At 43.7% G+C, this 16,309-nt stretch overlaps 1 protein-coding gene across 4 annotated transcripts in view; it reads right to left on the reverse strand.

The window, feature by feature from the left end:
- The window catches only part of LCP2 (lymphocyte cytosolic protein 2), a 527,047-nt gene extending 511,469 nt beyond the window's left edge, over positions 1-15,578 (reverse strand). For all 4 annotated transcript variants that reach the window (XM_044280889.1, XM_044280886.1, XM_044280887.1 and 1 more), the window contains exons 1-2: positions 15,329-15,578; positions 14,729-14,791 (exon numbers count right to left, since the gene is read on the reverse strand). In XM_044280889.1, coding sequence (XP_044136824.1) covers positions 14,729-14,745 — 17 coding nt within the window. In that variant the 5' untranslated portion in view covers positions 14,746-14,791; positions 15,329-15,578. The remainder of the gene's footprint in view (positions 1-14,728; positions 14,792-15,328) is intronic.
- Between the last annotated feature and the right edge of the window lie 731 nt (positions 15,579-16,309).

Genomic DNA, 16,309 nt, shown 5'->3' on the forward strand with positions numbered 1-16,309 from the left:
TCGCGCATGCGCCAGTGTTTAATGAATACACTTAGCCTTTTGATATGAGTCTACTCTTGTGCGCCGCATCGGTGACGTCAGCGGAGCTGCCAACGTCATCGCGCATGCGCAGATTGTGCTGTGGATAGACAGCAAGTCAATTGACGTGATCAGGGATAGGTACGTCATTTTTAGTGGCCGAGTATTGGGTAATAAGCCCAGGACCTTGTTGTTATTGGCGGCCATTAGTTTACATCGTTGCCTGGTTACCGGGACATCGTCAGGCAGCCTTGATATGTAGTTACCGTTTATAGCAAAATACGGTTATATTAATTAAAGTGGCATTTTTTGCAGTCTTATCGCAATAAAACAACTCCGAAAAACTACTTCAGACGTCTGTGGAAAAATTCCAGTTTTTCCTACGAGATAGGAAACACAGACAATTTAATCACGATCTGGCGGAGTTTAAAGAAAATAAAGCATATTGCGTCCTAAGGGAGAAACCCACCACAAGAGAGGCAGTCTCAGACCTTTCAACCACAGAGACAGACGTCTCTGACAGCGACCGCGAACTGCCGAACAGAAACAAATCCAGAAACTCCTACAGAAGAGGGAGGGGCAGAGGCAATAGAGGAAGAGGCCAATCAGGTGGGGCTCCATCTAATTTTTTAGATCAGGGGATCTCCTACCCCGTGAGGACCCGCTCCAAACAACGGGAACAACAGAAATAATTAACCTATCAAAAAGGCCACTCTCATCCTTAGAAATGGCGGTCTTAAGTAAAGGCCTGTCCTTTGTCCCCAATAAACGCTTCGATGAATTTACATGGGTAAAAGACCTGAACCTATTTATTAGAAAGCTGAAATGGCATAAATGCTTTAAACTAGGTGACAAATGCCAATGCCTGTAGATATACTGGAGGACGTTAGACTATTATACAGTCTATCCGACAGCAATAATCTAGAGGAAGGAAAAGGACCTTTTACCTCCCTAAGGGCAAAAAGCAAAAAGATGCCCCCGCCAGGGGACATATCTTGCCTAGATGTGTTTTCCCAACTAGTAACGAGGGACCTACGTGAACTAGCAGGTGCTGGGTCACTTAATGATTTTTCTAACAAAGAGCAGAAAATTATTTCCAACTTACAAAAGGATGAAACGGTCATCATCAAACCCTCGGACAAAGGGGGTAACATAATTATTATGGATACAGAGGAATACATTAAAATGTGTTTACAACTCTTGAAAGATAAACAGAATTACAGCACTTTATCATGTAATCCGACTGCCCCCTATCTGATTGAGCTCCGAGATATCCTATTGGAGGCAAAATCAAATAGGATTATTTCTGAAACCGAGTATGAGTTCCTGTATCCAAAATTCCCGCTGACAGCAACATTCTATAGTCTCCCTAAAATACACAAAGGGACAAATCCCCTGAAGGGACGACCAATAGTATCAGGGATAGGGAGCATATGTCAAAACCTGAGCAAATATGTGGATCAGATACTATTACCCTTTGTTACCTCTCTGCCCTCTTACACACGTGACAGTATGGACCTCCTAAAAAGGATAGACGGTATTACACTAGATCAACAATCCCTCTTAGCGAGTATAGATGTGGAGGCTCTGTACTCATCAATACCGCATGAGGCAGGCTTTCAAGCAGTGGAGTACTATCTGAACATGAGAGGTCAACAATTTGGGGAGCATAACCAGTTTGTCCTCAAACTCCTCAAATTCATTCTGACACACAACGTTTTTGTCTTTAATGGGAAGTGGTACCACCAGCTCAGGGGCACCGCGATGGGATGCTCTTGTGCGCCATCGTACGCAAACTTGCTCCTGGGCTGGTGGGAGACCAATAATGTGTTCAGTGAGGAGATGTCGTCATGTACCGGGCCCATTGCTTTGTGGGCTCGGTACATAGATGACATATTTATCATCTGGAATGCCTCGGGATCAGCATTCACAACATTTGTGGGCAAACTGAACGACAACATCCTGGGCCTCCACTTCACATATGAGACTAATCAAAATACGTTACCTTTCCTTGATATAAGGATTCAGAGAAATGATTGTGAGGAGCTCACCACCACAATATTTTGTAAGCCTACAGCAACAAATTCTGTACTACACTGGAGCACCAGCCACCCTCTACCTCTCAAGAGAGGAATACCAAGAGGACAATATCTACGTCTGAGACGCAACTGCTCCAACAAAACAGAATTTGTGAAACAAGCAGGGATACTGAGGAACAGATTCCTCTCCAGGGGTTATCCAGATGGAGTACTAAGGTCAGCATACCAACAGGCTATGAGATCCTCACGGACGGAACTTCTGGTACCCAAAATCAAACCAACAGACACCAATCCAAAGACAAGAATCATTGGCACGTATGACGAGGCAGCCAATGATGTGAGAAATATCCTTCAGAAACATTGGCCGATCCTGATGATGGATCCAGATATTAAAGATAAGATCTTTGATTACCCCCAGATCACCTTCCGAAGAGGATGCAGCCTAAAGGATATGCTGGTACACAGCCATCATAAAACAGCGGCAAAGGGAACGTGGCTGGACAGAAGACCACAAGGGTGCTTCAAATGTAGCGGATGCATTGCATGCAACACAATAGAAACAGGCAAAACCTTTGTGAGCATCAACCTGGGAAAAACCTTTAAAATCAACGATTTCATAAACTGTGGTGTCATTTACAGACTCACATGTGACTGCCCCTTGGAATATATCGGTAAAACAAAACGAGAATTACGCAGACGACTGGGAGAACACCTCGGGGACATTAAAAATAAAAGGGACACAGTCGTGTCACATCATATGCACGAATATCATCAGGGAAACCCACGAAGCATTAAAGCCATGGGCATTGAGGCAGTCACACAACCACCACGTGGAGGAGACTGGGATCGAACTCTCCTACAACATGAAGCACGCTGGATCCATACCCTGCGTACGGAGGCACCAAAGGGTCTTAACGAACAACTCTGCTTCGCTTGCTTCATTTGAGGGCTGCCTGGGCCTCCTGAAAACATAAGAGGAGAGACCCACTTACATGGGATACCTAGATTCAGCCATTTAAGTGTCATGTGCTCCAATTTAGACCCACACAAGCTTGGATCAAGGACACCAACATAGACCAAGAACGTCAAAGCAATAATCCTTGTCATCCCATAATCCAGTCTCTGCACACCCTAGTACAAAAGAATACTGATCACTCCGGTGAGCAGGCAAAAATGGAATAAGGCTATGGCCTACATCTATGAATAACCCCCCTAAAAAACTGGATGTATTGACCAATTGTGTCATAGATATCCTTTACCTGAAAAGGACTAGAAACCACTTTTCAGGCCTTTACCTACAAAGGAGAACATCCTGATGCATACCTGGCTAATAACAGTATCTCTTGGATGTAAAAAAAGCAGTATAGCCTGTAGCCCCCCAAGTAGGTAAGAACAGGCTTCTACCCATAAGGGGCTATATCTTGATCTAACCCCAGTTAATAAATGTATCTCTGGGATTTAGAAGAGGCAGTACAGCCAGTAGGCACCCTTTTTCCAAAAATTCCTCATTATACATATCTTATAGATTCATAATAAAGTATGTAAAGAGTGCAACCATGTAAACTAAGAGCAGTATTTAACTATCTATATGCCTCCACATGCACCCGTGTTCAAGACAAACCAACCAGAATATATCGATTTTATTGCGATAAGACTGCAAAAAAATGCCACTTTAATTAATATAACCGTATTTTGCTATAAACGGTAACTACATATCAAGGCTGCCTGACGATGTCCCGGTAACCAGGCAACGATGTAAACTAATGGCCGCCAATAACAACAAGGTCCTGGGCTTATTACCCAATACTCGGCCACTAAAAATGACGTACCTATCCCTGATCACATCAATTGACTTGCTGTCTATCCACAGCACAATCTGCGCATGCGCGATGACGTTGGCAGCTCCGCTGACGTCACCGATGCGGCGCACAAGAGTAGACTCATATCAAAAGGCTAAGTGTATTCATTAAACACTGGCGCATGCGCGATGACGCCGTACGTGCGTCTGACGTCATCGCGCTGCGTCTCAAGCCTCAATCTGAGGCTAGAGGATGTTTAAATAGGAGCCAGCGCTAACGGGATAACAGGTCACATCACGGCCTCCTGACACAACGCTGAGCTCCAGGACCTGAACCCGAACATCACCCAGATTGGATCCTACAGACTGCCAGAATACCATCAGGCAGAATTTGCGCCCAGGTACGCCAGAGGAGCCCGGACAAAGGGCCTCCGCTGCTAAGGTACCACTTGTGTCATACACGGCTAAAAGTAACTGTGTATAAATATATCTATATGTGTTGACTGTTGACAAGAAAGTCAACACCATAGTTTTCAATATATTGCCCGATTGTATATGCCTAAAATCCCCTGACGAGTACTGTAAACGAAACATGCGTGTAGGGATTAGCTACACTAAGGCACAATAGGGCCAAGTAGAAAATAAGGGCAAGGTTCCGGACGGGGTCGTTCTTATCAGAACGGGTGCTCCGTGTTAGGATGTTAGGGCTGAGCCAGCACCGCTATATTAGGGCTGTCTAGGGTCCATACTCTAACCAATACCCCTCGTCCAGGTTTAACCGCTCCTTATTTCAGCTTATTTAAGCCACTGAACATTCTAGGTGACAAGAGGTTCCTGACTCACATGGTAGGACCATTGGTTGCCTGTAAAGTGCTGCTGTGCACATCTGTTCTTGTATATATCAAAGGCGTCGCAGCGCACTTATCCATATCCCTGGTGTCATCATACACCCTTTTTTTCTCTTTTCATTAAGGGACATTCAGGGACTATATTCTATATAAATACCTAAATAAAAGTTAAGTTTAAAAAATAAAATCACCATCCACGTATTTTTAACAAATACCATTTAGGCCTCATGCACACGACCGTAGTGTGTTGTGCGTTCCGCAAATTGCGTAACGGTATGGACAGCCATTGATATAACTGCCTATTCTTGTCCGCAGAACGGACAAGAATGGGACAGGTTATATTTTTTTTGCGGACCACGGAACGGAGCAACGGATGCGGACAGCACACGGAGTGCTGTCCGCATCTTTTGCGGCCCCATTGAAGTGAATGGGTCCACATCCAAGCCGTAAAAACTGCGGCTCTGATATATACCAAAACAACGGTCGTGTGCATGAGGCCTAAAGGTTACGTTTTTTTACTGGTGAAGGTGCTCTGTGACTTCTTTGATTAAAATGACACTAGTGAAAAATTTGGACTTCTGATATCCGTATCGATCAGAACTGTGATTTTGCCACTTAACTACCTTCTTCACCTCCTCCTCCATGGTCATGCTCCTGTCCTCAAAAGCAGCAGAGCAGAGCTTTGTTCCCACTTCTCCTCCCTCCTCTCACACGTGTAAAGTGAAGTGTTGCCATGCAGTGTTGTTCTGCATGTGCAAGAGTAGCTGCACAGCTGATCACTTGCTAAAGCGCATCAAACTACCTGCTGGCTGTCTCCCCACCAACTCCATGACGTCCTAACTTTCTTGAATTCCACTTGCTATATATGTATGAGCAGCTTAAAGCTATGAATGATTTTGTCATGAGTGGTGTTACCAATTCTGCACCTTGCTACTGTTTTTAATTGGCTAACAAAAAGTAATGTTATGTATTCCAGGTCCTCCACAATGTGCATTCCTAATCCTGTTATGTAACTGTTCGTGTAATGCACCTGGTTCACCAGCAAGTGGCAGCGTAAATGGCAGAGCTATCCTTAGGTGCAATTGAGCTTTCCATTCCATTCTAACCCCTCTCTGTAGGGGAGTGGGCTTGTAACACTTACTACAGGAAAGGTGGGGCCCAGTTTCTAGTTAGTCTAGCTTACCCCTGCTAGGAGAAAAGTGGGCAGGGCACATCTCTGCTGAACGTGCCCACCCCAGCCAGGGCACCTTTAGCTCTGCTGGCCAGTGAGCCCAAAGCTTGAAGCCTCAGGAGCCAGGAGGAAAATTCCCTGACCTAGCCTAGAGTCAGACTACAAAGTGTGATGCAGCATACAGAGAAAGCAGAGTATTCAGCAAGCCTGTCAGTACAGCAGTGTAAGAGAGAAAGCAAAGTTTAATGCTAAATCCTGCTGGGACCAAGACAAGGCTTGAAGACTGTTTCTGATTAATGTTTATGCAAAGTAAAGCTGATGTTCAACTTTATACAGGGTCTTGACTCAATTATTCTTTCAAATCCCTCAGTTTTCAATTATTCTTTCAAAACCCTCAGCTATTCCTCCTATTTTTTGCTTCGGAGCCAAATCCTGAGGTCCAGCCGTATCCAGGTAGGAGCACCATGACACACACAAAAATACATTTTAGGCCGCAATATAGCACTTGGCATTCCTACACCTGGGACATGTCATAATATATATATAGGGCCCTAGGGGGAGGTCGCCCGTTGCACATGCACCAGACCATCTCAGCAGGGTGTATGTATTTCTTCAAGGTCAGGCAGTGGCAGCTCATCAGAGACACCAGTTTCATACTGAAGCCATTGAAGAGGCCAAAAAATGTTGATAGTTTATGCTGCATTCATCCCTCCTATCTTCCATACTGATGCGACAAAGGGACAGCTTACGTATGTACCTTGCTGTCCATCCTGTATATGTTGGGGACACACAAGGAGAAAGTCCCATGGAAGTAGAATAGGATGAGGAGCTGCCACTGGAGGAGGAAATGGAGGAGTTGATGGTGGAGGGGCAGGGAGATAATGATGATAATAACACCAACCACGATGACAGCTTCTCTTTGTGGGGATGAATGAACTGGGTCCCCAGGCATGCTGGCCAGAATGGTAAGCTGTATGCCTTCATGTCCTCACAGACTTATCATTTACAAGAAGCAGTTTGATGTTTATAGGCCAGCCATGCTTTTGGACCCTCTGTCACCACCAGACATCTGAGAAGCTCTGACAGACGTTCTTCAGAACCTCCTCCTTGAGGTTCCTTTTTTTTGCTTTCGTTTTCTCATCTCGTTAGCATCTCTCATCTTTCATGTAGTTGCACTGATTGCATCCCTTTAAATCCCTTCCCATACTGCATCACTTTGCGGTTTATGCAACTTCCTGGAGTGTGTGCATGCTGGATGCTACTACTGAGTCTTCTACAGATAAGTTTTGTTCATTCATTTGTGTTTTCCTGTTTGCTGGATCCCAGGTGACCCTGACTCCCTCCGTATCAAGTGTAGGGAGCCGGTGGTCGTGTCCCCTCACTATTATAGGGTGTTCAGGTGTTATACAGTCGAGGAACGAGGATATGCGATCATCTACCATTGAGATTTTTGCATAGGCTGAGCAGTTAGGGAGAGAGCCAGGTCTGTTACAGGGCTTACCCTTTGGTTCCTTAGTTTTGGATCCAGTCAGTCGGATCTTCATGTTGTGTCTTCTAGTTTTCTGTACACCTTCCGTGACACCCTCGCTATAAAAGCAAAATGGGGGAATGTTACCCTCCTGCTAAAAGGGTGGCCAAATCACTTTGTTACCAGGAAACATTCTGAATGCAGCTAGTCACAGTTTTTGGTGAGCAGGCGCCTGACACCCCCCCCCCCATTCCCCTCCCCCTTTACAGGGTCACCCACCTCCTGCTTTCTTGCTTTCTTCACTACCAAAAACAGCAGAAGCAGCAGCAAGCAGTTCATTATCATCAACATGATAGAGAAATGTTTCAATGTGCTGTGCAAGGTGGGGGCAAATTAGCAAACAGAGACCTACCACCTCAATGCGCAAGTTCAGTCTCTCCAGTGCATACCTTGCTCCCTGACCCCATGGGCTTCTGGGCAGCTACACTTGAACAGTGGCCTGAACTGACTCAGTATGCTCTCTCTGTTCTCTCTTGCCCAGCCTCCAGTATCATCTCAAAGGGGATTTTCAGCACGACAAAGGGCGCTGTGCCTCCCAAATGGACCAAGTTATCATCCGCCAGTGTCCAAAACAGAATTCTTGTCAAAAAAGAACAAGGCAGGGATTAGGAAGGATTTTCTGTTTCCTCAGGGTGTGGCTGAGAAATAGATCTGCCCTCGGTGATGTTGCCCCATCTTGCCACTGCCACTATCTGCCTGCCTACCATCATGTTCCAAACCATATAGCTGCTGCTGCCATCATGCCACTGTGCTGTCTGCTTTCCTATCACCATGTTCTATTGTGCATGGCTGCTACTGCTGCCATGATGACACTGTGCTGTTGATATGCTGGTGGTCTGTGACAGCCGCGGTCTTGCTGTCCCGGGCAGGCGTGGACATCGCTCTGCTCTCCCTGTGTGAATTGGGATTAGAGTAAATTTTCTTCCAGTACTGAGAGAGTTAATGCTCCCTGCCCCTGTCCATGTGCTGGTTAAGTTGCTGATCAGTCTCCCTATTTAGCTGGGCTGTGGTTCCAACGCCTTGCCTGAACTTTGAGGTTATTCCTTGCTAGTACCAGTGAAGGTGATCGTCTAAATATACATGTACCAAACCTTGTTTATCCTCCGATTCCGCTCCTTGCTGCATGCCCTGACCTTGGAACTGTGACCTGGATTACACATGTACTCAGCCTTCCCTCACCTTGGTACTGCTATTTGGAATACACAAGTACTCCGCCTGCCCTGACTATTGGACTGTGTTCAGACTACGCTTTTGCCTGTGTCCTTGGTGCTTTGCATCAGAGTCTCTGATCCCCATGAGTCAGCAGCCAACTATACCAGGCAGAGGCATACATAGAAATCATTGGGCTCCATAGCAAGAATCTTAATTGGGACCCCTAACTCCACCCACTACCCATCCCTGGCCCATCCTACCACCTGCCCTGGCTCCTCCCCTGCCACATCCCCATTGTATTCCTACTGACCCAGAGAATAAAAGGCACAGGTCAGTTTTGCCACAAAGGGAATGCCGTAGGAACAAAGCCCGTAAAATGGTGGAGGAATTGCGGTTTTTAGTTTTCCAATTCAACTCCATTTGGAATTTTTTGCCCGCTTTCCACAACATTGTATGCCATATTAAATGGTGGCATTAGAAAGTACAACTTGTCCCACAAAAAATAAGCCCTCATATGGATATGTGACCGGAAAAATAAAAAAAGTTATGGCTCAAGGAAGATAGGAAAGAATAATGAAAATGCAAAAATGAAAAAACCTCTGGTATCCTAACTGTAAAAAGGGTTATCCAGCCCCTATTATGCCCCCTAAAATGTCTGGCCACCGCATACAGGTAAGGCTGCGTTCACACTTCAGTTATGTGATCAGTTATTTCCATCAGTTATTGTGAGCCAAAACCAGGTGTGGGTCAAAAACACAGAACAGGTGCAGGTCAAAAAATTACACCTGATCTCTGTGTAGGCTTCACTACTGGTTTTGCCTCACAATAACTGATCGAAATAACTGACCAAATAACTGAAGTGTGAACGCAGCCTTATACTTATGCTCGGGGGGTGTAGCCAATAGCAGGCCATGAAGGAAACAAGCCTCCCTAGCGTCACCCATGATGCTAAGGAGGCTCGTTCCCATTTTGGCCTGCTATTAGCTGCCCCCCATGTCTCTAGATGTTTTAATTCATGTGACGGGGTGGATGCAGTGGCAGCCGTGTGAACATCAATGACGCGGGTGCCGGGACTGGGATAAGTATTAGCCGTATGAGGTTCCCTGGCATTTTGGGAGGCATTATAGGGTTTGGATAACCCCTTTAACTCCTTGCTGCTGATGCTTAGTTTACCATGAGAAAAAATAGCCATTTATCATGAATAATGACTTTAGAGTATAAGTTGATATTGTTGTCATAACGTGCAAGAAATAAAAGCGTGAACGTCATACTTTATACACAAAAAACATGATATATTACACGTTACACACCAATAATGTTGTTAGACCTTGCACACACCAGTAACTCCACCATATAGTGCTTCTCCCATACACTATGCACAAATAATAACATAATATGCTATACAGATAAATAATCCTATTAAGCGTCCATTCAGACATCCATAGTCTTTTGCGGTCCGCAAATTGCGGACCGCAAAACACTGACGCTGCACATGGCCGGCACTTAATAGATCATTCTTATTCTTGTCTGCAGCTGTGGACAAAAATAAGACATGCTATATTTTTTTCCGGAGCCGCAGACCAGAAGTTCGGGGCAGTGGACCGGAAATGCAGATGCGGAAAGCACACTGTGTGCTTTCTGCATCTTTTCCAGCCCCATTCAAAAGGAATGGGTCTGCAACCATTCCGCATAATTGCAGAACGGATCCAGACCCATTCAACGGACACCTGAATGGACCCTTATACAATGTGCACAGACAAAGCCACCATATCCTGTACACAGTGGAACAGGGCAGCTATTAGCAATTTTGTCCCATAATTGCCACAGAGACAGTGCCACTGTTAGAGGAGGCAGATGTCAGGGACACTGCTGTGGGTGGGAGATTAGAAGCTGCTAGAGGCTCTATGAGGGGAGTGAACATAAAAGACAAAGGGAGATGAAGAAGATCTGTTATTAGAGGGAGGTTAGCAGCAGCTGGCATGGGCTCTTTTATATGAAAGGGGAAAGAAGCAGGTGGCATGGACTCTGTTAGATCAGGGGGCAGAAGTTGAAATGGGTTTTGTGCTAAGGGATTGGGCACATCAAGTCCAATAGGTGATAGGTGCTCAGTTACAGATGGATGGACAGAAACAGATTGGAGGAGGACAGAGGGTTCCATGGGCTTTGTGAGTGGGTGGTGGTGACCAAGAATACAAAAGGTGGCAGGGGCTCTGTTATGAGAACGGGGCACAGAAACTGGTACAGGTTCTTTGGGTCACAGAAGGTGGCAAGTAGTCTCTGGGAATTTCAGGGAACATAGAAGATGATAGTGGCTGGAGGCCATAGATGGTTGCAGCTATTCTGTGGGGAGAGTAGTAGAGGGGCATACAAGAGAGTTTTTTGGGGGGCCAGGAGGGAGATAATAGGCAACAACAGCAGGATAGAGGGAGGTGGCAGACATCTAGTTTCCTACCTGAGATTCTTTCCCGTCTGGCGGTGGGGGCGGGAATTCAAGGGCAGGGCGGGGCTTCATGGATGTGGACGTGGCCGGTCAAGTTCTGTCTTCTTGAGCCTGACAGGGACGGTCGGGACATCCGCAGCATGTGCTCCCTTTGTGTACAGAATGGGGGGGACGAGGGAGGTTCGGCCCTGACTGAGCATAGGGGAAGCAAACAGGGCCCGGCCAGGACTGAATGGAGGACAAGTGTGCAGGTTGCCTCAATGCCCGATAAACTGTCTGCAGATGTAGGGGACGGGGCTTTTTATGTGCTTTGGGCCCCCCATGCCACGCACCATGGTAGGTACGCCACTGATACCAGGACTACTACAGGAGATAGCTGCCTGGTTAGTTCCTTGTGGCCAAACCCTGTTTCCTGTACAGGGGTTAAAGGGTGAATAACAGGGAACTGCCAGGACAACGCCCTTAGATTTAGCCCAAAGCCAAACTGCTTCGTTCGCACAGTGGGTCCACAGTGTCTTTTTTCCATAACACCATATGTATAAAAACACATCTACCTCTGATAAGGCACAATTTTTGGAAGCTTTCTAATATGAAAAAAGCATAACACATGAGATGGTGTAGTATGTTTTTAAACACGCTTTTAGTTAACAATGTCAACCATACGTTTACCCACAGCTATAAATGTTTTTTAGATCTTCAAGTTCCAGACACTGCACTCCAGTGGGCTTAATGAAACTAATAAACATACTAAGTAAGATCTAAATCCTTAGGCCCCTTTCACACGGGCGAGTTTTCCGTGCGGGCGCGATGCATGCGGTGAACGTATTGCACCCGCACTGAATCCTGACCCATTCATTTCTATAGGGCTGTGCACATGAGCGGTGATTTTCACGCATCACTTGTGCGTTGAGTGAAAATCACAGCATGCTCTATATTGTCCGATTTTCACGCGACACAGGCCCCATAGAAGTGAATGGGAAGCGTGAAAATCGCATAGCATCCGCAAGAAAGTACAAATGCTTAGCGATTTTCACGCACGGTTGCTAGGAGACGATCGGGATGGAGACCCGATCATTATTATTTTCCCTTATAACATGGTTATAAGGGAAAATAATAGCATTCTGAATACAGAATGCATAGTAAAACCGCGCTAGAGGGGTTAAAAAAAATAAAAAAAATTTTAACTCACCTTAGTCCACTTGATCGCGAAGCCGGCATCTCCTTGTGTCTCCTCTGCTGATGAACAGGACCTGGGGTGAGCTGCTGCATTAAATAGAGGTTAAGGACCTTTGATGACGTCACTCCGGTCATCACATGGTCTTTTACCATGGTGAATCACCATGGTAAAAGATCATGTGACGTACCATGTGATGACCGGAGTGACGTCATCAAAGGTCCTTAACCTCTATTTAATGCAGCAGCTCACCCCAGGTCCTGTTCATCAGCAGAGGAGACACAAGGAGATGCCGGCTTCGTGATCAAGTGGACTAAGGTGAGTTAAATGATTTTTATTTATTTTTTAACCCCTCTAGCGCTGTTTTACTATGCATTCTGTATTCAGAATGCTATTATTTTCCCTTATAACCATGTTATAAGGGAAAATAATGCAATCTTCAGAACATCAATCCCAACCCCGAACTTCTGTGAAGAAGTTCGGGTTTGGGTACCAAACATGCGCGTTTTTTCTCATGCGAGTGCAACGCATGACAATGTTTTGCACTCGCGCGGAAAAATCTTGCATTTTCCCGCAACGCACCCGCCTCTTATCCGGGCAAAAAAACTGACGCCCGTGTGAAAGAGGCCTTATAAGGCCTCTTGCACACAAACGTTGTGTGCCCGTGGCCAAATTGCGGCCCGCATACTCTGCATCACAGATGTGGACTCATTCACTTGAATGGGTCCGCAATCACGGAGATGCGGAACGGAAGCACAGATCGGAACCCCACAGAAGCACTACGGAGTGCTTCCGTGGTGTTTCTGTCCGTGCCTACGCACCACAAATAAATAGAAGTATTTTTTTGCAGTGGGGACGGATCACGGACCCATTCAAGTTGAATCGATCTGACCTGACCGCCGCACGGACATTGCCCGTTACAAATTGCGGACCCCAATGCACGGAACAGACGAACTTGGTTTCATTATTGAACAGCTTTACGTGACTTTCCTTAATATATGGTATTGTGAGAGATGTACCTTCATACCACCTTTGCCACCTCACCAAAACACCTACAGTATCTGTGCCTATTTAACGTTTTCCCTTACTTTGGGGGTTTTAAATGTGTTTTTTTTTTTTCATTTAGGGTATTGCCTTTTCTCTCTAAATTGATCTTTAACCAATTGTTTTAATTTAACATTTTTGCTTTTATTTTTGGTTTCATTTTCACATTAGGTGATTACTAGCTTCCCCTTTTTTCAGTATTCCAAAAATTTCCATGTCAATTTTTAGACAAGTTTTAGAGTAACACTTAAGTCACTTCAGTGCCTTAAACTTCAGTATCCCTTATGAACTTGTAGTAATCCTTAAAAGCAGAGCACTCCATTTTTTTTTTTTTACATGATCCTGTTTTTTTTTCCAGTTTTTCAGATCTGATGTGAACTCTCACATACATGGATTTTCACTGACCATCCTAATGAGTGCACAGCTTCATTGATTGCTATGATGCCGTGCGCTTCGTGCAGCTGCCGCTGTACAGTAATGCACTCATATAGATCATACGAGTGTATTACTGTACAGCAGCTGAGGGACGAAGCGCACAGCGTCATAGCAACCAATGTGTGAATGAGGCTTTAGTCATTTACATCTTTTTATTGAATATAGGTTTCCCTTCACTTTTTGATCATTATTTTACCCCTCCCTTTTCTGAATGAATCATGTTTTGAGATCAGATATTATCCCCCCCCCCCCCCCCTTTCATAGTCTTTTACACATCTAGGGTGTTAACTATATGCTTTTGAACAACTAGTTTATTTATTATTATTTTCTTTTACCCTTATTTCTATTATGTATTTATTTGCAGACATACATTTATACATTTGTTGTGTTATTGTTCTGATCCTCTCTGTCTGCTTGTTGTAAAATTGTCACTTTGTTATTTTGACTTCCTGGTTGCTGTACTTCCCGCCAAGCTAGTGTTTGCATGTGCCTGACGAAGGCAACAGCCTGCAGCTGAAACAATCATTGGCGCTGTATACTTTTATGTATATTTTATTTGATTCTTATTTATTTTTTTATAAGAAACTTTGCTGGCCTGAGCTCCCTGCTCAACCTGGTTTACTACTGTTCTGTAAGCAAAATTTTGGGAGTATACTGGCTACCCCAGGCTGTTACCAAAGTTCAAAGTTACAGCATGGTAAATTCTCATATTGAATGGCACTATTTTCTGTTCATAACATAAAAAAGAAGCTTAACCAGTTAGAAAACAATTTTTTCTGCTTTAGTCTCTGTCTACTTACTGTTTGAGTCCTCTAATGAAGGTATAGAATTGATTAATTCTATATAGTAAAAAAAAATAAAAAATGGTTGCCAATGTATATGGGTCAAGTACAAGTGAAGAATTGGGCCATATGGATTTCTTTACCATGTCCACCAGTAATATTTTCCAGCATATGCTGAACGTATGTACTGTAGTTCACAAAAGGTATGCAAACAGAGCGTATCAAAAATAGATTAAAGTTGCCATGTTCTATTGTGTTTGATATACTGTATATTAGACCACACTAGGTTAAAAGCTTACCAAAAACCTTTTTCCATCAATTCCTTGCTTTTTAACCAACTTCTCACAATCCTTAAGGTTGCACTAGAAAAAAAAACATAGTTTTAGTACAGACTATTCACACAAAAAAAATGCTGAGAAAGTACATGAAAAAAGGGGAAAATACACTCAAATACTTGATCGTGTTGATTTATAAAATTCATGATTTATAAAATAGCTTTTTATTCAGAAAATGTATATTAAAACTAGGAGCTGTTGTTCAGTTATTTTACACTCTAATTTATATTTTCTGGCTTTTTTTAACCCATGAATTAAGTTTAAATTAAACGTTCTGAATGTTTATATATCTTACTATATTTGTAATGTCACCCTCCTCTTTATACCCTGTTTATTGAATGCACTATATCATGATATGATTTGTAAGTATTCCCTGCGTAGGGTGCTAGTCATGCTTTTCCTTTTGTCAACCAAATAAAACATTGAAAAAATTTAGATGAGGCAATAAACTAAATTAACACTTTTCTAGCATTGCTATGTGATTTATAGGGATACAGTACAATGAGCTAAAACATCTGGGCAACTGCAGTATGTTAATATTAGCAATATTCAAAAAGTACTTACCCTTCTAAAATAATCAATAAGAACCTCAGGACTCCACAAGCTCACTTCAGTGCATGATGGCACCTTCCGAAAATCCATTTGACTTTTGATTAATAAAAAGCTTTGAAGTTCAGTTCATAACAGACAATAAGTAATAAGTTCCAAAACTAAAACTTTCTTTGTGTAATCTTGAATTGCTTATTTAGTAGGACGATGAAGTATGGAGATTATACAAGTACCCAGGATATAGGCTTAAAAACTGTAGTAAAAACAGTAGTAGGTTGACACATTTTCTAAAAAAAAAGCTGCAACTTCCTCCACTTTACTGGTTCACAGTTCTCAGAAAAAGCCAACAGCATATTTCCTTTACCACTTCCTCATTTGCTGAATAAACTGCAAGTATAACTGTTTCTTTATATGCTCAACTTGTTGAACTAGAAGAACTAAAGTAGCACAATTGATTTAATGTACTAATAAACATTTAAAGAGAACCTGTCACCTCTGCGGACATGTCTATTTTCGTGACTATTTGCATATGCAACATTGCCATTTTAATATGTTTATTGGGTTTCAAAAAAATATGACAAGCACTTTATAACAGAGTACCTTAGGCAGCAAACAAAAATGTATGGCAGCACACCATTACACATGCAAAAATAGCACTAGGGATTATGCTGAATTAAAGTGGGACTATACCTACTATACATATAAAATGGAAGCTCTTTGCGCACATTCTTGATCAAACGTGTGTCGGGCCTGTCTACCAGGTGTTGAGGTGGCTTCTGCAGATGGGTACCTAACACTAACAGAACTGCCTCTTCTGGGCCTAACCTAAGCCTACAATGTTCAGGGCAGTGTAGGAACCAGCTATATTTATACTCTACTCAAAAGCCCTGGGCAGATTGACGGGGAGTGCTCAATCTAATGGAGGGAGTTACCCTCAATATATACTACAAGAAAATTTATACTAGCACATCCATAGTCACAGGTGCACATCCATAA

Source organism: Bufo gargarizans, chromosome 2, assembly GCF_014858855.1.
Source record: "Bufo gargarizans isolate SCDJY-AF-19 chromosome 2, ASM1485885v1, whole genome shotgun sequence".
In the NCBI taxonomy this organism is placed as follows: domain Eukaryota; kingdom Metazoa; phylum Chordata; class Amphibia; order Anura; family Bufonidae; genus Bufo; species Bufo gargarizans.